Source organism: Castor canadensis, chromosome 5 (genome assembly GCF_047511655.1).
Source record: "Castor canadensis chromosome 5, mCasCan1.hap1v2, whole genome shotgun sequence".
NCBI classification, from domain to species: domain Eukaryota; kingdom Metazoa; phylum Chordata; class Mammalia; order Rodentia; family Castoridae; genus Castor; species Castor canadensis.
Window position 1 is genome coordinate 83,251,893 of NC_133390.1, and position 25,204 is coordinate 83,277,096.

Here is a 25,204-nt window from a genome sequence, read left to right on the forward strand (position 1 = left end):
CCAACAAGCCAGGCAGACATTACTGGCGGTGTCAGAAACATGTCCTCAAGAGACGTCTGGAGAAAAAGGCATCTTGATGTCTCTGCCCTTAAGGCACAGGCTGCTCTGCGACCAAGTAGAACCCGAGGACGGTGATCAGCAGGATGCCTTCCACGCACCCTAAACTCCGTTCTTCTTGAGGGGTGAAGGAGGCCACGAGCCGAATAGTTTCGCAGCGGAAACGCCCGTGGGACGCTCCAGGGCTAAATGACGTTCTCAGAGCGTCAGAGACCTCGCGTGGACTGAGCCCGGAGCCCCGCCCCGCCCTGCCCCGCAGAGCATGCCGGGTAAACGCCTCTCCTTGGGGGACGGCGCACTCAAGTGTCCTTGCCCTGAGTCTCAAGTGGGAGCAGTGCGCCGGGACAGGGAGCAACTTTATTTGTTGCATTTTCCTGGTTATGCCAGTCCAGTCTACACATCCCTAAATTCATGTCGCCCCACAGATTTGCACAAATCCACGTTCGAGGAAACGCTGTCGCTCGCCGGAAGTGACGCATGACGTTCTCCCGCCCTGCCCTTCGCCAGCCGTCTGGTGGCGGGAACCGCGAGCACAGCGGAGACGGTGACAACTGTGAGTCTCTCTTGGGTCGGGTGTCCTCAGATTGGAAGACCGAGCTGAGATTTCACGATTCCCTGGACCTTTCCCCGCCCAGAGTCCCAAGAACGAGCTGCGGTGACCGGCGCGCGAAAGGCCCAGACTGCGCGGGGTCCCGCGCGGAAGTCGGGTTTACAGGTGACCAGCCAGCACTTGCCTGGCCTTCCCGCGTCCTGCTCGTAGTGCCGGTGAAACCTGCCATCCTCCCCTGCGGCCCTGGCCAGATGGTGCTTCATTCAGTACGGCATCGTTCAGAGGCCGTGGCAGGAATGAAGTCATCCAGTGACGTTTGACACCTTGGCCGTTTATAGATGTTAACAGTGTACTATATTTGATTGAGTCTAGAGCGATGAGCCAACCACAGAGGAGCGACTTTTCAGCAATAGTCCTAGCTCCTGTTTGCAAATGGGGAAACCTAGGCTCAAAGGCGAAATCATTCACTCACTAAGTGTTAATGGCGCATCTGCCACTTACCAGGCACTGTTTTAAGCACTGAGGCATATGACAGTGAAAAAATTTTAAAAAGAATTGCCACGAATGTTAGGGATTTCCAGGCAAGCTTTTGATATTGTTTGTGTTTAAACCCCTGCAAACAGCCTACAAGCATATTTACCTGTGTTAGTTGTAGTGATCTTTTTGGGATTTTGTATGAATCTATAAAAGTTCTCATGCTTTTCTGTATTGTTTTGATTTGTACAGTTGAGCATGTTATCAGAAAGACAGCTATTTCCATTTAACCTCTGGGTCCCTACCTTCTCCCCACCCCCCAGAAAAATCTGAGGGTGGGCATTGGCTTTTCCAGCTCCCCTTGAATGGAGCTGGAGACCAAAGAAAAGGAGTGAAGGTTCTCATCTGTGGTCCCAGTACTGTTGTTGAGTCCAGTTTCAGCATCTGAGCTAGAGGTTGGCCCACAACTGAAATGGAAGAGACTGTATAGACCCATGTACAGTTTACCAGTGAGTGACAAACTAATCAATGTGTTTGGAACACTTAAAATTTTTTCTCACTTTATTTATAATAGATTCTAAGTTCCTTTAAGGACTTTGGCTCCTTTTATGTCCCTGTGACCCTTAGTACAGTACATTCAGAGCATCTTAGGTCATGGGGTGATGTCCTTTATTAAGGAATTGTGAATGTCTTTGCACAAGTTTAAGTGTGCTTTCAGGCAAGAACTTCCTCATTAATGATTTTATAAAACCTTTTTTTTTTTTTGTCTTGCAACTAGTCAGGGGGAAGAAACCATGCAAGCATTTCTAAAAGGCACATCTATCAGTACTAAACCACCACTGAGCAAGGATCGAGTAGTAGCTGCCACTGTGGGAAGCAGTGGAGAGAACAAGAAAGTCAAACCTGTTCCATGGGTGGAAAAATAGTAAGAACACTTGAGATTTTGTTGAAATGACTAATTACCAATTCTGATCAATTTTTTTTTAATGTAAGGGGGAATTATTTGCTTTAGTTAGATGCTATCCTTAAAAACCACCCAATTACATAAGTCATAGAACCTTGAAACTGAAAGATACCTTGTAATGATCCAGTTTTTTTGTTTTGTTGATTAATTATGATCTTTATAATTAAAGTCTGCAGTTTTAGGGCTGGGATGTAGAAATGAAGAAAACAAAATTCCTGTAAATGGAGTGTAAACACTTGGTCAGGAGTTCTGTTTAAATCCAAGTAATTGATCCCCTTCTATAAGTAATAGATGGGAATTGTTGAGTTTTATTTGTTGATACATTTTTAGCAAAAACAACACTTGAAGTAGCACTTAAATAGTCATCAGCTAAGTGATACTACAAGTAATTTTGATAATTGTATGGATATTGTTGGATGGAAAAGTCAGTTATTACCAAGGGTTTCCAGATTAACCATAGGCCAAATAAGGTCCCCATATGTTTTGTCTAGTACCAACAGTGCTTATTTTAAAAATCTAGGTTTTGTGGGTGGTAAGGGAGGGGGTGGGGGCAGGGGGGAGAAATAAACCAAGCCTTGTATGCACATATGAATAATAAAAGAAAAATGAAAAAAAAAAAATCTAGGTTTTAAATTTATTTTTACTTTTTAGTGGTGCTAGGAAATGAACCCATGGTTAGGCAAGTACTCTACCACTGAGCTACATGCCTAGCCCAAAATATAGATTTTTTTTTTAAATAAAAAGTATATAGGAGAAAATCTAAGATTTTTAGCTTCTCCGGGGATCAGGCAATACTTGCTGCAAGTTCTCACATGATAACGGTTAAATGGACTTGTACATTTCCATTTGGGGAAGGTCACATGTTCTTCAGTTTGCCTCTACTATTTTCTCTTGAGTTACATGTTTCTTCATTCTTGTTATCTGCCTAATCCCTGCAGGTATTTGAATATGAAACCCTTATTTATAACATACACTAACATAATTCCTTCCTAACATTAATCTGATTAATTAGAGAAGTATGGGTCAAAGAACTTTTATTAGTTAATCAGAGAGCTTTGTCTTGGGAGTTTTCTAGTTTCTCTTAAAATCACTAATTGCCAGGCATCTGTGGCTCATGCCTGTTATCCTAGCTACTGGAGAGGCAGAAATCAGGAGGTTTGTGGTATGAAGCCAGCTTGGGCAAATAGTTATAGAGACCCTATTTTGAAAATACCCAACATAGGACTGGTGGACTATCTCACATGGCAGAGTGCTTGCCTAGCAAGTGTGAGGTCCTGAGTTTAATCCCCAGTACTGCCAAAAAAAAAAAAAACCTGGTTAGGTAAACGTCAAAAAGCAAATAAACAACAACAAAAAATCTCACGGAAAATACCCAACACCAAAAAGGGTTGGCTGAGTGGCTCAAGTGGTAGAGAACCCACCTAGCAAGTGTGAGGTCCTGAGTTCAAACCCCAGTACCACCCAAAAAAAAAACCAAAACTAATTAATGATTTAAGGTGAAAATTATATATTATACTTCATATTAGCTAAACTTGTTATTTTGTTAGTTCTCAATGAAGTAACAGGGTCTCCTTTACCTTGGTACAGTTAGTTGATGTAAAAAAATTGGTATTGATTAGCTAATAAGCACATATAAATATGTTAACCAAAATAGACGCCTCTCGTTTGATTATTAAATAGTTCTCCCTTTTCAGCTCACGTTCATGATCTTGTCAAAATATATTATTACCTTCTAAGCAAGTATTCACCTTAATTCTTAGCCAGTAAGTATTTGTGATTTATAAAAGAAAATTCTTTTGCTTAATTTTCTGTGTAAGCAATGCAGATGGGAGGCAAAAAGTATTTTACTTCATCAGTATGTACTTGCTTATAGTAAATACAAATGAGATTTCCACCTACTTCCAATTGTGATACAATGTCTCGTTTCGTTACCAATATATGAGAATTGTCATTGGTATTCTAGCAGAAGAAACACTTGAGACTTTTCTATGGCAACTACAATATACTAAATAATTTCTCTGCCCTTCTTCCCCCAGTCGACCAAAATGTGTGGATGAAGTTGCTTTCCAGGAAGAAGTAGTTGCGGTGCTAAAAAAGTCTTTAGAAGGAGCGGATGTGAGTAGCAGGTGGTGTTTGATGTCATTTAAACATCAAAATGATTTAAAACTTAATTTATTCACCCTTTTTCCTTTGTTTATAACCTTATGCCCTCATTAAATACCATGGTGTATATCCAGTAAGTCCTTGATACTGTTTATGCAACCATAATTAGTTCAATAAATATTTAGTAAGCATCTCCTATTTTTTCCTGTGTGGCATTGTTATGTAGTATTCAAGTGAAGACCACTGAACAAGACAGATTAGATTTCCTTCATGAGCTTTTATTTTGGTGAGAGAGAATAAACAAGTAAACCAAACAAATAAACAATTATAGATAATATGTGTTATTAAAGAAAAGTAAGAGGTTTTTTTAATGATTTTAATTTAAAATGGCTCACCTAACCTTAGATTTGTTTTTAAAAAAAATTTGAGTATTTAATTCTGCTTAAAGCACTGTGTCTCTTGCTATCGTATATAAGATAAAATATCTTTAAGTAACTTGTGTTTTAGATTATTCAGAGACAAAATATCTGCCTAGCAAGTGCAAGTCCCTGAGTTCAAACCCCAGTTCCACCAAAAACAAGGCAACACACAGAGACAAAATAAACCCACATGACAAATTAGCAATTTTAAGTCAGATGTTGATGGCTCATGCCTGTAATCCTAGCTACTTGGGAGGCTGAGATCAAGAGGATCATGGTTTGAGGGCAACCATACAAACAGTTCAGGAGAACCCCATCTGCACAATAACCAGAACAAAAACTGGACTGGAGTTGTGGCTCAAGAGGTGGAACACCTGCTTTGCAAGCATGAAGCAGTGAGTTCAAACCTCAGTCCCACAAAAAAAAAAAATTAGCAATTTTATATTGTATATATGATGAAATGTCCAAGTGGGTTTTTCCCCTCCTGTAATGGGGATTGAACCCAGGGCCTTAAGCATGCTAGGCTAACACTTCAGCATTTGAGCTATGCCCTCAGCCTCTCCAAGCACTTTTAAGAGCTCAGTAAAGAGAGAGAAAGAATCACAGATGAAAGTGGGATATGGGTTTTGCTTTATTTTCAAGACCTCCTTAAACCTAGCTGCTTTTACTCAGAGGTTCTTTTGGGTTTGGTTGCCATTGTTCTCTTTCTGAAATAATGATTGAGTATCCCTTATTCTAAAATGCTTGGGAACAAAAGTGTTTTGGATTTGGAATTTTTTTTCAGATTTTGGAATATTTATTTTGTTAGTCATCTTTCCATCATTGTGACCAAATACTTGACATAAACAACATAAAAGGAAGAAAGGTTTATTTTGGCTCACATTGTCAGAGGTTTCAGTCCGTGGTTACTTGGCTGCATTGTTTTGGGGATCCTGTGGTACAGCAAAGCCTCTCATCTCGTGGCAGTCAGGAAACAAAAAGAGAGAAAAGGTCACCAGGAACCGAATATCTCCTTCAAAGGCATACTTCCAGTCACCTAAGTTCTTTCCACTAAGCCCCACCTCCCAAAGGTTTCACCACCTCCCAGTAGTGCCACAGGCTGGTGACCAAGCCTTTAGAATGTGGGCCTTGCAGGAGGTATGGCTCAAGTGGAAGAGTGCCTGCCTTGCAAGCATGAAGCCCTGAGTTCAAACCCCAGTACCACAAAAAAAAAACCAGAACAGAATTTGGACCTTTGGGGGACATGTATAATCCAAACCACAAATAACATTTGCATTTATATGAAATGAAATATCTTGGGCATGAAATCCAGGTCAACACAAAATTCATTTGTTTCATATGTACCTCATGCCCATAGTGTAAAAAGTAATTTTATACAATATTTTTAATAATTTGGTGTATGAAACAAAGTTCACATACATTAAATCATCAGAGAGCAAAGGTGTCACTATCTTTGCCACCCATGTGGACTATGGTTATTTGGCATCACCATCATTCCTAACTGAATTTAGATGCTACAGATAAGTAGTCGTTTTCTACATTTATTCACACATCGGTAAAAAAATATAACATTCCATTCATACAGTGTAACAATAATGTGTTCAGTAACTAAGCACTTCTGGTGTTGCATTGCCACTTAAAACGCTTTGAATTTTGGAGCGTTTTAGATTAGACTGGGATGCTCAACCTGTACTATAGTAAGGTAGTATAACTTCTTTGCAAAGAAGTTATAGTTACAAAATCTTTCTGCTTACCAGCATTTGTTTTGACTTGATCCAAATACCCTTTTAAGCCAGGAGTGGTGGTGCAGTCCTGTAATCCCAACATTCAAGAAGCACATGCCAGAGGATCACAAATCAAGGCCAGCCTGGGCTACCAAATAAGGCCCTCTCTCAAAAAAAAAAAAAAAAAAAAACCCTTGTCTTTTAATTTTACAGTAGTATTCAGTTTTACTTAAACAGATTACAAAATAAGAACTAATATAATCACTAGTATTTTCAGTTCTTTAGGCAAATATATAAGATTATTTAGTTCTTGACTCAAGGATGAATAAAGAACTTTTCTTCATTAACATCTTGTTTTCAGACTAAACTTTGTAAAAAGATGACGTAATTTTTTAAATTCTAAAGAGTTAAAATAATTCATTTACTTTCGAAGGCTTTAAACTTAAGTTGTAATAAGATGATTTTTTTCTGAGCTCAATTTATACAAGGTTTAATAATTTTATCCTATTTTAAATAATTTAAATTACATGTTATAGTTATCTGAATGAGTCATTATAAACGTTGAGATATGCAGAAATCAAAATAATAATTAGAGCTTTAAAAATTAAAAAGCCTAAGTGTGTTTGTCTTTTTTTTTTTTTTTTGAATGGGGAGTCTCAGAGTTTGTATCTTAACCTATGTGTTTCCATGTTAACAGTAATAGTCTTTTTTAATTAACATTTTATCTATCTTTTGGCTTAGTAATTTATTTTGCAAATAATTGAGTACTTCAGTTAGATGCTAAGGATACAGATAGGAATGGAAAAAATAAGGTTCTTGCCCTTTTTAAGCAAACCATTTAGTGAGTTGGGCAGGTATTTTTATGGTTACACTCAACAGTTAATAAGAAATAAATGTGAATTGAAATAAATGCAACAAAAACTGGGTAAGAGAGCTGATGCCAGGCACTGGTGGCTCATACCTCTCATCCTAGCTACTTGGGAAGCTGAATCAGGAGGATCACGGTTCAAGGCCAGCCTAGGCAAATAGTTTATGGATTCCCATCTCCAATAGCGAGAGCAAAATGGACTGGACTTGTGGCTCAAGTAGTAGGGTACCTGCTTGGCAAGTGCAAAGCCCTGAGTTCAAATGCAAGTCTTACACCCCTGCTCCCCCCTGCCCCCCCACAAAAAAAAAGCTGTTTTAGTGAAGGTTGACTTGTAATACATTCAGAGTTGACCAGACAAAAAGAATGGGGTCAGATTCCCAATCATGGGAACTTCAGATGTTCAGGACAAATAGTACTTTTCTGTTGGAGGCCCACTGTCAGCTGGAGCTTGGACAGGTCTTGGAGTCTTTCAGGTTGTTATGTAAGGCCTCAAATTTGAGATCCTCTTGAGTGGTAGGGATTACAGATATGTACCACCATGCCTAGCTTGTTTGGGTTTTTGTCTTTTATATATATATGTATATATATATTAGGAAGCAATAACTTATTTTTATTTTTCTAAGTGTAACATGAAGCCAGTGAATATTTTTATGTAGCAGACACAGTGATATCTGATTTGAGTGAAAAATGAACAGGAAGGGGACGGCTTGGCAAGAGTGAAAGCAAATGAACTCTTGCCTGCTCTCCTATCAGGTAGGGTCCTCCTACCTGAAAGGACATACTAAAGAATGTTCCCTTTCAAAGCAGAGCTTATTAGAATTCAGCATATTCATTAGTCTTCACCACAGATCAATTGCCTGCCTAATAGGAGCCTAGCTAGATAATCCCAGGATTTGGGAGGTGAAGTCAGGAGGATGGCAAGTTTGAGACCAGCCTGTGCTACAAAGCAAGACTCTGTCTAGAAGAAGATAGCTAGCTACTTTATCTTATCCTTTCTTCTAGCGATTTCTTTCCGATACTTGCTGGTGTCCCTACAGGATACATAATCCTGATGTAACAATGCCTAGCACTTAATAGCTGTGTGGGTTGTTCCCCCCCACCAACTCCGTAGTATTTTTGTTCTTAGAGTTTTAGCTCATGCTAGCCCTTACATGTCTTTTTTCAGTCCTTTTTTCTCAGTATTGGCCAATACTTTTTAAGTCCCTTTCCCCTTTGAAACATCTGGTATCTTTCTTGAGCAAAGAAGTAGAATACAGAGCTGACAGGAGCCTGAGAGGGAGTCCCTCCAGAAATTTCTAATTCCAGCTTTGAACATTTTACGTAGGTCGATCAGCTCAAGCGCAAGCATAAATATTGATTCAGTTTAAGAAATTAGAAAAATGTTTTGAGGAAAAAGTGATAATTTGGGAAAAAGCAATATTTAGAACTGTTAATACTGTGCTACCAGTTACATTAACAAATCTTCACAGTTAAACATGCATACTCTCTATTAGGGAAGTCATTGTATCATGCCACAGATGTGTGCACTCATCATTTTCATCTATGTGTGCCAGAAAGCAATTTATAAAAATTTAATTTCCACAGCTCCCTAATCTCTTGTTTTATGGACCACCTGGAACTGGTAAAACATCCACTATTTTGGCAGCAGCTAGAGAACTCTTTGGGTAAGTTGAAATCAGTCATTCTCTCTTTTAAGATGACACCAAAAATCTTGATAATGCTTTTTTCTCAAAACTCTGCATTTCATTTCCTTGTAGGGTTATTGGTTTTATTTTCATATCTGAATTTTTTTAAATGAATCTCATGATACTGTTTCATTCTCCCACCCACAGTAAGTTTATTTTTTTTTGTAACCTTCATTCTGCACCTTGATCAAATGTTTGAACCTACCACAACACAGGGAGCTTGTGTGTTGCCCCCCCCCCACTTTCTTTAATTATTTCTATGATTTTGGAGCCCAGAGGACCCAGTCTTTCCCCAGTCATCATATAGTTTCATCACCCTGGTTTTTTTGTTTTGTTTTGGTGGGACTAGAATTTGAATTCTGGGCTTTCAACTTACAAAGCAGGTACGTTGAGCTTAAGCCACACCTCCAGTCCGTTTTGCTCTGCTTATTTTGGAAATGGGCTCTCTTAAATTATTTGCTCAGGTTGGCTTCGAACCACAATCCTCTTGATCTCAGCCTCCTAACTAGCTAGGATTACAGGAATGAGTCACTAGCACCCAGCTCAAATACCCTCTTAATTATTCACATCTGGGAGTTTATGCTAGTAGTCTGCTTTATCTGATGCTACTGGGCACACCACCTCTTATTTAGTTCCTTCAGCTGTGGACATCCTAGGCCCTGCCTTGAATGGCCAGACCAGCTCCTTGACCTCAGTATAATCACAGTGGTTGATGGAGTGTCATTCCAGGTACACCAGAAAAACATGTGATCTTCCTTCTTAGATTCCTCTTTCTAGATTGACTATCTTAACAGACTCTTCTAAAAGAGTACTTTTATCTAGAGTTAAAAGATGTGCAGTTGACCCTTGAAGAGCATGGGTTTGAACTATGCAGATCAAAGATTTTTATTGTTGTTTGGGTTTTTATTTTTTTTTAAGAGATTTGTAGCAATTTGGAAAAAAGAGCCCTCAAGAACTAGAAATTTTGAGTAATTAAGAAAAAGATAAGTCATAAGTGCATAAAATATATGTAGATTATAACCAGGCATGGTGGTACAAATCTGTAATCCCTGCACTTAAGTGATGGAGTCAGGATCTCAAGTTCAAGGCCAGCCTGGGCTACATAATAAGACCTTGTCTCCAAAAAACAAAAGCAAAAATGTTTATGTATGTAGATAAGTCTGTCATTTACTACCATAAAATATACATAAATCTATTACAAAAGTTAAAGTTTATCAAAACATGTTTGTGCAAGCCAGTCGAGAGAAATGTAAACAAACTCAAGATGCAGTATTAAATCATAAGTGATTTAGATTAACTCCAGTACATGTCTTACTACTGTAATAAATTCATAGTTGCTTCTAACTGTTATTGAAGGAGATCAAGTATAAGTATTAGGTTAAAACACTGTGAGGGTAATCGTCTCCTGGTGAACAGTTCTGGCTAGTTCTCTCAAATAACTTGCTAATTGCTAAAAAGTAATCCCTGGCTTTTTCACCACATATAACATGTCTGACATTTAAAATATGAGTTAATCAACTGTTTATGTCACCAGTAAGGTGACTACTAATAGTGGCAGGCTATTAGTAGTTAGGTTTTTGGATACTCGAAAGTTACATGTGAGGCTGGCAGCATGGCTACAGTGGTATAGCCCCTGCCTACCAAGCACAAGCCCTAAGCTGAAATTCCAATACCACCAAAGGGAAAAAAAAGTCTCGTAGGTTTTCAACTGTGCAGCTGATCAGCACCCCTAAACTCCACATGTTCAACTGTCAACTCCATAGGTTGCCTGAGTCTGATAACCAAAAATGAATACAACCATACCAAAGGTTGTATTGAATTTTTATATCAGGCATGTCACCAAAGGGTACATCTGAAATCCTACATATGAAAATAATTAGATGCCTCTAAACTCTCCAGTGTATAAAATGATGAGCTAGGTCAGAATGCAAAGGAGGGGCTAGGGTATATAGCTCACTGGAAGAGCACCAGCCTTGCATGAAGGAGACCCTGGATTTGGTCCCCACTACCTCAAAAAAATGTAGAAAAGAAGAAGCTGAGCACTTGAAGGACAGGAAAGTAAAACAGATCCTGTTCAGGGGTGGGTACTACCGGAAGGGGGAAGATGAATGAAGAGGGTAAAGGAGGGGAAATAAGGTCAGTGCACTTTATATACTTGTATGAAAATAGAACCATGAAACCTGCAGAAATCATTTTAATTAGGGGGAATGAAGGAAATGATGGAGGGGGAGAACCTAACCAAAGATACATTGTAAGCATATACGGAAATGTCACAATGAAACCCCCCTACAACTAATATAATGCTAATAACAATTTTTAAAAAGAAGCTGCTATGAACCTGGTAATTTATGTATTAGACAGTAACTTGTTTCTCAGAGCTTTACTGATTATTCCAAACTCAATCAGATAGGTGCAGGGTAAATGAACCTCATCAGTGTAATTGCAGTGAAACTATTAAGTTTATTTATTCCAGAGTATATCAATTCGCATTACATAACTTCTTATGTATCTTTTGTGTGTGTGTTGTGGGGGGAGGTGGGGTTTGAACTCAGGATCTCACACTTGCTACACAGGCATTCTCCTACTTGAGCCACCCAACCAACCCTTTTTTGTGTTGGGTATTTTTGAGATAGGGTCTTGAAAAATATTTGAGCCAGCCTCAAACCATGATCCTCCTGATCTCTGCCTCCTAAATGTCTTGGATTACAGGAATTAACCCACTGGCACCCTGTTGTATCCTTTATAGAATAACGTTTATAGACAGGCCTATAATCCCAACACTCAGGAGGCTGGGGCAAGGGGATCAAGTTTCAGGCCAGCTTAGTCTCAAAACGAAAAAAAAATCCAGAAATAATTAAAAGGGGATTACTTGTATGCTGTTTCATGTTTTGTTTTGTTTTTTCATTTTGAAATAGGCCTGAACTGTTTCGATTAAGAGTTCTTGAGTTAAATGCATCTGATGAACGTGGAATACAAGTAGTTCGAGAGAAAGTGAAAAATTTTGCTCAATTAACTGTGTCAGGAAGTCGTTCAGAGTAAGTACATTTGCCTTCTCCATGATACGTGTTTTAAACACAGGCTGTGGGTTAAATACATCTCCCAAAAATTTGGAACCTTAATCCCTAAATTCATGTTAATGGTATTTGGAGGCAGAGCCTTGTGAGATAACTAGGATTAGGATTAGAAGGGATGGTGAAGGTAGCATGCACCCCCCCACACTCCACCCCCCACCACCCCCATCCCAGGGGCTTCATAAGAAGACAGGCCCAAGTTAGCTTAGGCCTTCTGCCTTGTTCTGACAAATAGGCCCTCAATAGATGCAACCCTCAAGCTTGGGCTTCCTTGTCTCTGGAACTGTAAGAAGTAAATTTTTTTCTTTATAAATTATCCACTCTCAGGTATTCTGTTATAGTGACACGCAGTAGACCAAGACAGTACTTATTTCTCCCAAATTTTCCTTTTTCATGTTAGATCACATTTTGATCTAAATTATGTTAAGCCAGAAACAACCTTTCTATTATCATGAATTTTAAGCTATTTATCTGTCAAGAGTTTTTACTAATATAGTTTGGTGGTGTGCACACATGATAAAAATTTTGGTTTTTGCAGTGTGTTAGAAAAAGAGATTATCTCTCTTTCCATTGGGCATTTTAAGCTTTAGTGTGTAGTTCACAGTTTTGTTACCATGTAAGTTCTTTTTTGGTGGTACAGAGTTTGAATTCAGGGCCTTGCACTTGCTGGGCAGCTGCTCTATTACTTAAGCCACACCCCCAACCCTTTCTTATTTTATTTTCAGATATGGTCTCTTATTTTTGCCTAGAGCTGGCTTTAGACTGCCATCCTCCTACCTATTCCTACTGTGTAGCTGGGATTACAGGTGTGAAACCCCACTGCCCAAACTTATTTGTTTAGATGGAATTTCACTAGCTTTTTGCCCAGGCTGGCCTCTAACTGTGATCCTTTCTATCTCCACCTCCCAAGTCACTGGGATTACAAGCATGAGCCAATGCTCCCAGCCACCATATAAGTTCTTACCCAAACTTAAACAGTCGTGAAGTAAAATATATTATTAATAATTAAAACAGGATTGCCCTGCCCAAAGCAAAGAGGGCTTTTGTCAACTACTTACACTCCTTAGGCAGCAAAGTTCCAAGATTAAATTTTTGGTGCTTGGACATGTTTAAATTTTACATCAGAGAACACTTCAAAATTTGTAGAAAGTGAATGACTAGTTTTTTTATATCCAGCTTGAATTGATGGTGTACTCACAACCTCTATATCACCCAGTTTCTTTCTGCGTGAAATAAAGACTGGGATGTGGAGTTAAAGGTCACAAAATCTAGCTGGGCATAGAGGCACACACCTAATCCCAGATAGTCAGGAAGCAGACGAAAGAAGATTGCAAGTTCAAAGCCAGCCCAGGCAAAATTAGCAAGATGCTTTAAAACAAAATACAAACAAAAGGGCTGGGGCATGGCTCAAGTGGTAGAGTACTTGCCCAGCATGTTTGAGGCCTTATTTCGATCCCCAATACTGGGGGAAAGACCTCACATACCTTCTACCTTATTATTCCAAATGTTTTCTTGGTATAATTTGCATCCAGTTCTAATGCCATTTGTGGTAAGTAAATAAGTTTATAGAGATTATCAAAAGTCAGTGTACAGAAATTAAAAACTGCTGGGCTTGGTGGCTCACACTTATAATCCTAGCTACACAGATAAGGAGGATTGTGGTTTGAGGTCCTCTGGGACAAGACCCCCATATCAACCAATAAGATGGATATTGTAGAAAACACCTGTCATCCTAGCTATGTGGTAAGCATAATTAGGAAGATCTCGGTCTTGACCAGTCCAGACAAAAATATGAAACCCTACCTGAAAAATAAAGCAAAAAGGGGTGGGGGAGTGGCTCAAGAGTTCAAGCACCAGCACCAATCAAAAAAAGAGTCACAACCCACAAAAAGAGAAGATATTTATAAATCATATACCTAGGAAGTGACTTGTATCAAGAATATACAAAGAACTCTTAAAACTCAGTAATAGCCCAACTGAAGAATGGACAAAAGATTGAACAGACATTTCTCAAAAAAAAGATGCACAAATGGCCTTTAGGCACATGAAAAGACGCTCATCGAACAGTCATTCAGAAAATTAAATTAAAACCATATGAAATACTCCTTTATGCCTCCTAGGATGGCTAAAATCAAGAAGACAAAATAACAAGTATTGGCAAATATAAAGAGAAACCTCATACATTGCTGGCTGGAGTGTAAAATGATACAGTCTCTTGGAAAAGTTTGGTATATCCTCTAAAGGTTAAGCAGAATTACCTTCTGATTGCTTCAAAAATTGTACTCCTAGTAAACTATTAAAAATGAAAATGTGTGACTGCTTAAAAACATGTAAACAAAATTCAAAGAGCTAAAACATGGAAACAACCCAAATGTACAAATGATGAACGGGTTAGTAATATGTGGTATATCCATTTGCCATGTTTGGCAATAAGAAAAAATGAAGCATGGCATATGCTACAATGTGGCTGTGCCTTGAAAACACGTAAGTGAAAGAAGACAGCCATGGAAGACGACATATTATATACTATTTATATGGAGTGGCTAGTGTAGGCAAACCAAGAGGAACAGAAAGCAGATTAGAGACTGCCTAGAGCGGAGGGACTTGGGGAGAAAGAAGTGACTCCTACTGGGCACAGGGGTTCTTTTTGAGGTGATAAAAATGTTCTCATTTTTGCACAATGGTTGCACAATTCTTATCTGCTGTTTCTTTTCTTGGTTTCAGTTACCCATGGTCAACTGTGATCTAAAAATATTAAATGAAAAATTCCAGAAATAATTCCTGAATTCTACCTTGTATACTATTCTAAGTAGCCTGATGAATTCTTATTCTGTCCCACCTGGGACATGAATCATCCCTTTGTCTAGTATGTTCACAGTGTATACACATTTTACCCATTAGTCACTTAGTAAATGTCTCAGTTATCAAATCAGCTGTCTCAGCAGTACTGCAGTGCTTGTATTTGAGTAATCCTTATTTTACTTAATAGCACAAGAGTAGTAATGCTGCAATTTTGTTAGTTATACTTGTTCAGTAATTTATTAAGTTAAAATACTGTAAGTATATATATGTATAGGAAAAAGCAGTATCTATAGAGCTTGATAATATCTGATTTCAGGCATCCATTGGGGTTCTTTTTTTTGGCATTACTAGGGTTTGAACTTATTCATGTCTTCATGCTTGCTAAGCAAGTACTCTACCACTTAAGCCACTCTGCCAAAATTTTTTTGTTTTGGGTATTTTTGAGTTACAGTCTCCCAAACTATTTGCCCAACCTGGTTTGAAACCGAGATCATCCTGATCTTTGCCTCCTGAGTAGCTAGGATTACAGGCATGAGCCACCAGTGCCTGGTTACAATGGAGTTCTTGGGACATATCCCCTGTGAAAAAGGTGAATACCAATATTGTATACTGAAAGAGCGTGAATTATCACGTCTGCATTATAGCTTAGCAAAGTTGTTAAAAATACACAGTAATATTCAGCTTCTTTGCTTCTCTGAATTAGTGGGAAGCCATGTCCTCCTTTCAAGATTGTAATTCTGGATGAAGCAGATTCTATGACCTCAGCTGCTCAGGCAGCTTTAAGACGGACCATGGAGAAAGAGTCTAAAACAACCCGATTCTGTCTCATCTGTAACTATGTCAGTCGGTATGTATATTTCCCTGAAGATAATATAGATGCTAGGAAGCCCTCCCCACTGCTTTTTTTCTTTTTTTGAGATAGGATCTTGCTAACCTGTAACTTGCTATATTCCTCCTAAGCCTCCTAAGTGCTGGGATAACAAAGATGGGTCATTTTTTAAAAATTGAACACATAATAATTGTATACATTTATGGGGTACCATGTGATACTCCTGTACATGTATACAATGTGTCTAATCAGATGAGAGTTAACTTGCATATCACCTCAAATTTGTGTTGAGAACACTCAAAATCCTCTTTCTTAGCTATTTGAAATATTCGTTGTAAAGCAGCCTTATTTTGATAACTCCCAATTACAGGAAGAAAAAAATGTAGTTTTCAAGGCTGCATTAATTTCTCCATCAAATCTTTTTTCCCCCCCAGTACTGGGGTTTGAACTCAGGACCTCATGCTTGCTAAGCAGCTGTGCTGCTTGAGCCACTCTACCAGCCCTGTTTTGTGTTGGGTATTTTTGAGATAGGGTTTTCAAACTACTTGCCCGGGCTGGCTTTGAACCAAGATCCTCCTCATCTCTGCCTCCTGAGTAGCTAGGATTACAGGCATGAGCCACAAGTGCCCAGCTCCCCTTCATCAAATCTTGACTGGTTCTTGATAAAAAATGAGTTCTGAGAAAATTCTTTCTTAGACATCAACATGTTCAATATGTTTTTTCCAATCTTTTTCAGAATAATTGAACCTCTGACCTCTAGATGTTCAAAATTCCGTTTCAAACCTCTGTCAGATAAAACTCAACAGCAGCGGTTACTAGACATTGCTGAGAAAGAAAAGGTCAAAATTAGCAACGAGGTAATTGCCAATTATTGTAATTACAAATTCCTTTGTTGAATGCATATGAAGCGGTCCTGAATGAGTTAAATGTGTGTTGCATCAACTCTTTGTTCAGGCAATCTTCAGCTAAATACAACAGATGAAGTGTTTAAGAATTACAAAGTCTAGCTATTTTGTTACTAAGTTATCTGAGTCCCAAAACAAGAGTTCATACATATATACATACAATGCAAATTCTGCAACACATCTTTTTAGTTTGGTAGCTAATAACTCTCTTCAAATGACAGTATAGGGCCCCTAATCATTCTAACAGAATTTAAACCATAGTTTGTGTTGATACAGAAAATAGGTATGTATGGCACTTTTCATCTCTGCCAATTCAGAGTAAAGAGATCTCTATCCTTCCATTTGGACAGATGCTACCTCCATGAATTCTTCCACTATTAAGACTGTTATTTTTCCTCATTAACTTTAAAATAAAAGTGTTTTTTGCTTTTCCTAGCCAAAAAGCTTTAATTGGCCATCAAATTAAAAAGTAACCCTTCTTTCTTCAGGGAATAGCTTATCTTGTTAAAGTATCAGAAGGAGACTTAAGGAAAGCCATTACATTTCTTCAAAGTGCTACTCGATTAACAGGTGGAAAAGAGGTCATGGAAAAAGTGATCACAGACATTGCTGGGGTAAGAGTATTAGGTACTCTGGAATTTTTTAGTCGGTTTAAAATTTCCATCCAGATATGTATACTGAATGCTCATTGTGTGTGCAAAGTACAGTGCTAGAAACTGGTGTAACAAAGGAATAATAACCTAGAAGTACTAGAATAATTCAGGAAGGAGGGAACACTTTGTCAGGTACACTTAAGTGCAAAAGGTTAATATATTGTGGCACTCTGGCAGATATTCTGTGTCTTTTGAAAGTTGCTGGGCACCTGTAGCTCATGCCTGTAAGCCTACCTACTTGGGAGGCTGATTACTAGGAGAATCACAAGTAACCAGAGCATAATGGACTGGAGGTGAGACTCAAGCACCTGCTTTGCAAGCACAAAGCCTTGAGTTCAAAACCCCAACCCCACCAAAAAAGTGAAAGATTTTGCCAAGATCAACCATGTACCATCACCCCAGGACCCCCACCCCCTGAACACCAAAAATCCTTTATGCACGTATATGAGCCCACAATTTGGGAAGCTAAGGATTGGGCATTCCAGCCAGTCTGCACAAAAAAGAAAAGTCCTAGCTTTTCTAGAGGTCTTTAATACCTTTCTAGGTAATACCAGCTGAGACAATTGATGGAATATTCACTGCATGTGAGAGTGGCTCTTTCGACAAACTAGAAGCTGTGGTGAAGGTAATTTTACCAGTTTACTAACTTTTCAGAAAGGAAAATTAAATCCTACCAAAAAAATGCAAAAATCTTTTTGTAATAGGACTTAATAAATGAGGGTCATGCAGCAACTCAGCTTGTGAATCAACTCCATGATGTGGTTGTAGAAAATGACAACCTTTCTGACAAACAGAAGTCCATCATTACAGAAAAACTTGCTGTAAGTAGGCAAACATGCCCATGTTAATAGAATTGTTACACCTGAAGTTTTTGCTGACTTTTCTGATTTCTTTACAGGAAGTTGATAAATGCTTAGCAGATGGTGCTGATGAACACTTACAGCTGATCGGCCTTTGTGCTACTGTGATGCAACAATTAACCCAGAACTGTTAGTGAAGATAACATGGGTTTTTGTAGCTATGGGGTTGTGGTTGTGAAAATAAAATGATGAAAACACATTTAAAGTGAATATACAATTTATTTAACATTCAAACTTCATTAAGACATGTGCAATATGGCAATTTTACTGGGGGTTTAACCCTACCTAGGATATGATTGCTTGCTGGGGCTTAGCAACAGGGTCCAGTTCACACTTAGCACTAATTAAATACTTTATTGAATAAATACAATACCAAACAAACTGCATTCAAATGCTTTCTTTAAAAAAAAATCAATTTTAAAGGCCTTTCTATTCAGGCTAGTGAAACACAATAAAGGCAGATAAGCTAGTTTAACATAATTGGCTGATTTTATACAGCACTTATATCTTTTAGTCCACAAGTATATTATTAAATGATAGAGAACATCTAATACAACCATTTCTACAGAACTAGGAAATAAATTTCTAAGAAAGAAAGATTTTACAGACCCCATCTTTTATACCCACCCCAACAGTCTAACTCTAAAGAGGATAAAAGCCAATGGCTTTCCTCACAAGAGCTCACGACTAATGTCGCTTTGCTATCAAAATCTGTATTTCTGATCCGTTATGAGCATTGAGACAAGATTCAAATATTCCCAAAGAAGCACAATGCACGTTGTGATCGCCTATTCAGCAACAGCGAGCACTGCATTCAAAACTATCTCATCCCAGGAATTAAATAAGGTCAGCCACATTCATGGGCATTTCCTCCACTGTAGTATTGTAGAAAGTCTCAATGTCACGAAGAATCCTCTTGTCTTCTTCAGTAACAAAGTTTATAGCCACACCTTTCCTCCCAAATCGACCCCCTCTGCCAATTCTGTGTAAGAAAAAGAAATCAGCAATCAGAACATTACTTCTCAAATAACTTTTCTGAACTACTGAACATGACGATCCACTTGTTAACCATCAGCTGCTGTTTACTTATCAAGGTTATAGTTCGTGCTTCTAATTGGAGCACTAGCTGCTAAAACCTATATCTAGAGAAAAAAATCTTCCTTTGCAGTTAGTGCCCAAAGGATTCAAGGCTTGTCTGGCTGCAAAATGATGTTTTTATCAGGCGCCTTTGAGCATTGTAATAAAGCAGATGACTGTTTTGTGTTTGGGGTAGTGAAATTAAAGCCCATACCAAAGTGGGCCAGCCAAGAGCAGTTGTCAGCCTGGGACAGATGTAAAACACCAGGAATAAAAACAAAGAGAACAGTTATGTAATCCATTTCGACGCACTTCTGGAACTGTAAACTGTAAATATAAATGCTGCAAGGTTAACTATTTTCTAAAACTCACAACTTTTTCAGTGGGAAAACAATTTTGGTATGGTGACCCAAACTTATCACTGCTTTTTTGCTCAGTTTCACACGTTGTACTCAAATTACTCAAACGTGTCACCTCCAGAACAACTCTCTACCTTCCTAAAGAAACCAGACAATACAAACCACCTAATGCTCCCTAATAGAAAAGCTAACATACAAAATGCCTTGGCTGGAACAACTTTAAAATATCAAATAATCATGACAAAAGAAAAACAAATATAAATACCGACTCGCTCTTTATTCAAACAGTGTGCTGTTTCGCTTATGATTCCACGTCCTAAATTACGTCAACGCCGTTTCTGAGCGCCATCTCGTCATCAACTGCTGCTATCGACTCCTGTATTTTTTAAAAAGTCTTTTTTTACATCATATAACAAAGTACAATTCAATTTATTTAGGGATAAAGCCACTATAACTAAACCAGGGATCACTCAAATTGCTACCAGCAACACCAAGAAAAATCCCAACTATCGAAGAATCACCAAGAAAAAACACATGGACACAAGCACTAAAATCTCAAACTAAGACCAAAAGTTCTAAAGCAACCTACTCTCAACATAGTGCACAACCTGTGTAAGATTTACAAGTTTTCCCACTTTGTTCTGACCAGTCTTCCCAAGTTCAATTTTAAGTACATCTTACTAAACTGCTTTTACTGAATCTATTTCCTGATTTGACATCCTTCATACAATCATAATTGAAAAGTAGTATGTGAATGTATTAGCAGCACAAGTAGTGAAGATATTATCTTCTCACCTGTGAATATAGTTTTCACGATTGGTAGGTAGATCATAGTTTATAACCAAAGACACTTGTTGCACATCAATTCCACGAGCCTGAAATACAATGGCATAAGTTCAAATCCTAATTGCAATTGGGACATGGCTCAAGTCCCTAGCACTGCCAAAAAGGCTCTGGACATGATGTCATAATGTAGGCCACAAAATAGTAATGAACTACACTTAGTTGTATAGCTCACTGTGGAGTGTGTGGTCATATTTATTCTCCCAAACAGCCCAAGTTGGCAAAGGTTATTAAAAAACCTCCCCCCAATAAAATTGACTTTGGGTAGATTACAAAATCAGTGAACACTGGAAGTATGGCTTAAGTGATAGAGGACCTACTTTATTAGGGCAAATTCCTGATTTCAAGCCCCAGTCCCTCCACCACCAAAAAAAAAAAGTGAAGAGTCAGACTTACCAACAAGTCAGTAGTGATCAGAACTCGGCTTGACCCTGATCGGAATTCCCTCATGATAACATCTCTTTCCTTCTGATCCATATCACCATGCTGCAAATGAACAAACCTTAATTCAAGAATCACCAGCCAAGTCACCATTTCAATTTAGCAACATGTATGAGACCAAGCGTCCCTGGCTGCTACAGGGAAATAGCAGACAGGTATAGTTAAGAAACAACCTTATTTTGAGCAGGGGGAACGACAATACAGCACTTAACAGCTATATTGTAGTCTGAATCCTGCTTTAATGGGTATACTTTAATTAGCATTTAACATTTTAAATCTCTTACCAGAGCAGAAACTGTGAAGTCCCTGGCGTGCATTTTCTCAGTGAGCCAGTCAACTTTGCGCCTTGTATTGAGAAAAATAACAGCCTGCGTAATAGTCAGTGTCTCGTACAAGTCACAAAGTGTGTCCAACTTCCATTCCTGGAGTATTTGAAAGTTAAGTTAAATTTAGTTTTAACTTTTCTTCATTCTGTTAGGTCTAGAAATTCATTCTATTAGGTCGAGCTTAGGACATATTGCACCAAATCTTAAGACAAAGGACACTGGACATTAAGAAAGAGGTCCACCCCCGTCTTCAGGATCTAGTGCAGATACTTTTCTTCTTGTGTGTACTCTGCTAGCATTATTACAAAAACCAAGTTATGATCCTAGTTTCCGCAATTTTAGCACAGTGCTTATACAAGAAGGTGAAAAAATCCGGCTACGTTTTTAGTGTAACAATGAAGACAAATTACCTCTCTTTCAACATTAATGTAAAACTGCTTGATTCCTTCAAGGGTCAATTCTTCCTTCTTGACCAGAATTCGAATTGGATCTCTCATGAATTTTTTGGTCACTTCCAACACATCAGTTGGCATTGTGGCAGAAAGCAACACAACCTTAAACAGAGAATTGATTATTCTGTCACTGAAGTAGACAGCAAAACTCTTGACAGTAAATCAAGAAAAATGTTTGAGACCAAGCGTCTCTGTCTTACTATGGAATGAAGCTTGACAGAGATAGTAATGTATCAAATGCTTTGTGCAGGGGGAACGACAATAAAACACTTGTTATATTGTAACTTTACCTGCATTAAACCATATCTGAGAAGGGGGTGAAAGAAAGCTTACCTGAATACTTGTATTTAACTTTTGGAAAATTTCATAGATTTGATCCTTAAATCCTCGGCTCAACATTTCATCTGCTTCATCCAAAACAAACATTTTGATCCATTTTGGAGCTGTTAAAAAAAAAAAAAAAAACCTGTTATCTCAAAATTCTAACTTTTTTAAGAGTTAAAAAAAAAAAGAATCACTCTTTGAAGATAATACTTACAAAGATATCTTCTGTTTAACATATCAAACACTCTCCCTGGTGTCCCAACGACAATATGTGGTGCTTCTGCCTGCAGCTTTTGCATTTCATTGCGAACATTTGTTCCACCAATGCAGGCATGACAAGTTGCTCCCATATAGTCTCCAAGGGCCAGAATTACCTTTTGGATCTAAAAGCGGAAAACCCTAATCATTATCCTGTAGAACTGAAAGACCCCAGACTAACTTCCAAAGCACAATGGCAAATATGGTTTATTAACAGCCTTTTATGCATGCATAGCACAAAACTACTTCCAAGCTTTCAATGCAATCTCTTTAACTTCTTCTAAATAAAATTCCCTTAATATCTTTGTGTCCTGTCAAACTTGGGGACCTGTAATCTCAGACAATCAGGTACGCAATTAAAGAGTAAAATTTCCTACACTATTCTTCACTAGGAAGATGTTAATAATGAAATAAGTTCTGTAATTACAGCTAGGGCAAACGGTTAAATTTTTGCTTCCCCGGGGTATTGGGCCTAATTATATAGTCTTGAACTTAATAAAGCTTGTAGCTTTATTAGAAAGGTTTACTTCAAAGCCAATATAGCAGTGAGCTTTGAAAGAAAACATAGCATGCAACAGATGCATCACAAACTACTGAGACAGTCAAATGGTAACATGTCACTGCAGTTTTCATGTTGCACAACTGGATTCAAAATTTTTAAATATGGGTACAGATCTAGTCCACCCTTACAGAAAGCTTTGGTTTCTCAATCTGTTGGTGTACAACCCTACAAGCCATACCTACACACCCAGGTCCTGCTTAACTTTAACACAAACTCCCTGCATGCATGGCCAAAAAAAAAGGAGGGCTCTTACAGGACAATTTATAGCATTTTAAATTCCTCAGTTGTGAAACCTGAAACCTATGCAACACGCAAGCAGTTTTTTTTTTTTTGAACTACACTATCAATACCTGTTGAGCCAGTTCTCTGGTGGGGGCCAATACTAGTGCTTGGGTCTCCTTGAACTCAATCTCCAACTGTTGCAGGATGGAAATAGCAAATGTGGCTGTCTTGCCAGTACCTGACTGAGCTTGAGCAATCACATCATACCCTAAAAAAAGTAGGATACATATTTACCGATCCCACATGAAATTGTCACTTCTACTACACACCATGTATTCCAGTTGGAACATGATTATGCCCAAATAGTCAAAGTGATCAGCATGAGTATTCTCTTCATTTCAGGTCAGTCCCGAAAGATGATTGCCATCATTTCACTTTAAGGAATACAAACAGGTGCTAGTAGTCCCCCAGAGGCTACTTTCCCTTTTATGGTCCACCTCAATGCAGTGAATTCATTCTACTGAATGTCAACCGAGTTTTCTTTTACCTTTAATACAAGGAATAATAGCTCTTTGCTGAATAGCTGAAGGCTTCTCAAAACCATAAGCATAGATGCCCCGAAGAAGAGACTCCTTTAAATTCATATCATCAAAGTTATCAACAATCTCATTCCAATTGCTCTGCAAATTAAAAACAATAAAACAATAAATAGGATGAAAAAGCTCACCTTTCCAGAGCTTCAAAATCCACACCCACTTCTTACCTCGATGACACCATCGGGGTCCATTCCTTCTGGGCCGCCATGTTCTCTAGGGACAAGAACACAGCAGTTAGACAATACATCCGTTTCCCAAGCCACCTGAAAAGCAATGTCCCTCTTACAACCCGTGTTTCATTACATTACCCTGCCCACGTATCCTTCTCCTAAAAAGCCAAAGGAGGCCGGTGCTGGGGCGCATTAGGTACCGCGCACTCTCCCCAAACGCTGCAGACGCCAGGAAAGCAGCCCCTTCCCCCAGGCCGAGAGCCAGCGCTCCCGTTTGGGCAGCAGAGAGTCTCGCGAGAGCTCCGCGCGCCGAGCTCCGCCCCTAACTCTGCGCAAGGCCGGGTGATTGACGCGGGCCGAGGCCCGGCGAGGACGATGCCAACGGTTCGCGTGTCCAGCCCTGTCGCCTGCTGGCTGTGGCGTGTGCACCACGACCACCTTCGCCCTCAGCCAGGGCCTTAGGACCCCAAGTAGCGCCGTTGGCCGCAAATAAAGCTTAGGGACCCGGTCACCCTGCACCCAACAGACTGCGCCATGGCTCTTAACTGTCTGCTGTGTCCAGCACGGGCAGGGGAAGCGCCCAAGCTTTCAAAACGCCCCTTTAATATCGCCCTTTAGCCAGTATTTGTACTCGCACTGTCCCCCCGCAATCCCGGCCCCTACCCTACCATAGAAGCTTCTGAAAGGGCACAAGGGTGCTGTGTCCTAAGTTAACGCCCAAGTAAACTAGAATTTCTAACCATAGGGCATCCGTCCCCATCTCTGGCGCTACATGACCTTCACTGCTGAACACCACTACCGAGGGAGCGCCATACCTGTTATAATCCGCGGAACCACCAGACATGATCCGAAAAAGGACTCAGCGCCCGACTGGAAAGACAGCCGCACCGCGCCACCCGTTTTTTATAGGCTCGTGGCCGGAACCCGTTTCTCGCGGAGGAATTTTCTGCTCGTTCTTCGGTTAGATATAAAGATTGTGATCCTGAGGTTCGTAACCTCGGATAGGATCCTAAGCGTGTCGATAGGAAAACCCAGATTTCAAAATAGCTCTGTAATTCAGCATCACTGGAGATCTCAGGACCCAGAAGAGGGCTGGGACTCTTTGCTTTTCGGCGGAGGAATATTGCAGCAGCGACGATCGCACGCTGCTCATCCTGCCCGCATCCTGCCCGCCCAGGTCCTACGGGGTTTCCGCGTCCCTGACGCAGAGGCGGGCTCCGCGAGGCAGCGCGGCCCGAGCGGGAGTCGGCAGCCTGCGCCTTGCCGCTCGCTGGCTGCTCCGGTTCCCCGCGGGCGCCGCTCCGGGCTCGCTGCGGAGCTCGGGTGCCGGACGAGCAGGTACGTCCGCGCTCGGCACTGGAGAGGAATCGGGTTGTTCCGCCCGCCCTCACTACTATTTAATTACACGATAGAGAGCCGCCTGACACTAACTTCAACCATTTACCGTCATTTCAAATTTTGAATCTGTGAAACCCCTGCGGGGGAATATGTCGGACCCAGCACGTCCCAGAAAATCTAGTTTGCCCAGTACATTTTGCAGGACGAGAAAAAAAAAAAAATGTGTAGTGTCCCTGGAGTAGCAACTTTATTCTTCATGCTTCTCGAGTCAA

The 25,204-nt window shown here is 39.5% G+C and overlaps 2 protein-coding genes and 5 non-coding genes across 12 annotated transcripts; 1 reads left to right on the forward strand and 6 right to left on the reverse strand.

The window, feature by feature from the left end:
- Positions 1-337: 337 nt before the first annotated feature.
- Rfc4 (replication factor C subunit 4) lies at positions 338-18,163 on the forward strand. 2 transcript variants are annotated; one of them, XM_020171342.2, is made up of 11 exons: positions 338-772; positions 1,860-2,006; positions 4,082-4,160; positions 8,744-8,823; positions 11,760-11,879; positions 15,421-15,564; positions 16,283-16,403; positions 16,940-17,065; positions 17,649-17,729; positions 17,809-17,925; positions 18,003-18,163. In XM_020171342.2, the coding sequence occupies exons 2-11, from the start codon at positions 1,876-1,878 to the stop codon at positions 18,096-18,098; spliced, it is 1,095 nt and encodes a 364-aa protein (XP_020026931.2). In that variant the 5' UTR covers positions 338-772; positions 1,860-1,875; the 3' UTR covers positions 18,099-18,163. The 2 variants fall into 2 exon arrangements, with proteins under 2 accessions (XP_020026931.2, XP_073929690.1); XM_074073589.1 differs by having other exon boundaries at positions 338-610.
- Positions 18,164-24,524, reverse strand: Eif4a2 (eukaryotic translation initiation factor 4A2). 5 transcript variants are annotated; one of them, XR_012447998.1, is made up of 12 exons: positions 24,410-24,524; positions 23,592-23,637; positions 23,376-23,508; positions 22,957-23,096; positions 22,001-22,169; positions 21,796-21,905; positions 21,421-21,564; positions 20,969-21,106; positions 20,640-20,729; positions 20,196-20,275; positions 19,670-19,776; positions 18,805-18,946 (listed from the first exon to the last, which is right to left on the reverse strand). XR_012447998.1 is itself a non-coding variant. In XM_020171340.2 (11 exons), the coding sequence occupies exons 1-11, from the start codon at positions 24,436-24,438 to the stop codon at positions 18,802-18,804; spliced, it is 1,224 nt and encodes a 407-aa protein (XP_020026929.1). In that variant the 5' UTR covers positions 24,439-24,524; the 3' UTR covers positions 18,164-18,801. The 5 variants fall into 5 exon arrangements, 3 of the variants coding, with proteins under 3 accessions (XP_020026929.1, XP_073929689.1, XP_073929687.1); XR_002212871.2 differs by having other exon boundaries at positions 19,666-19,776; XM_020171340.2 differs by lacking the exon at positions 19,670-19,776 and having other exon boundaries at positions 18,164-18,946.
- Positions 20,370-20,511, reverse strand: LOC141423712 (small nucleolar RNA SNORA4). Its single transcript, XR_012448533.1, has one exon. It is a non-coding gene; the product is annotated as a small nucleolar RNA SNORA4 (small nucleolar RNA).
- On the reverse strand, positions 20,792-20,923 carry LOC141423684 (small nucleolar RNA SNORA63). The gene has a single exon (XR_012448511.1). It is a non-coding gene; the product is annotated as a small nucleolar RNA SNORA63 (small nucleolar RNA).
- On the reverse strand, positions 21,197-21,374 carry LOC141423803 (small nucleolar RNA SNORA81). Its single transcript, XR_012448606.1, has one exon. It is a non-coding gene; the product is annotated as a small nucleolar RNA SNORA81 (small nucleolar RNA).
- Positions 21,634-21,758, reverse strand: LOC141423685 (small nucleolar RNA SNORA63). Its single transcript, XR_012448512.1, has one exon. It is a non-coding gene; the product is annotated as a small nucleolar RNA SNORA63 (small nucleolar RNA).
- Positions 23,198-23,265, reverse strand: LOC141423807 (small nucleolar RNA SNORD2). Its single transcript, XR_012448610.1, has one exon. It is a non-coding gene; the product is annotated as a small nucleolar RNA SNORD2 (small nucleolar RNA).
- Positions 24,525-25,204: the final 680 nt, after the last annotated feature.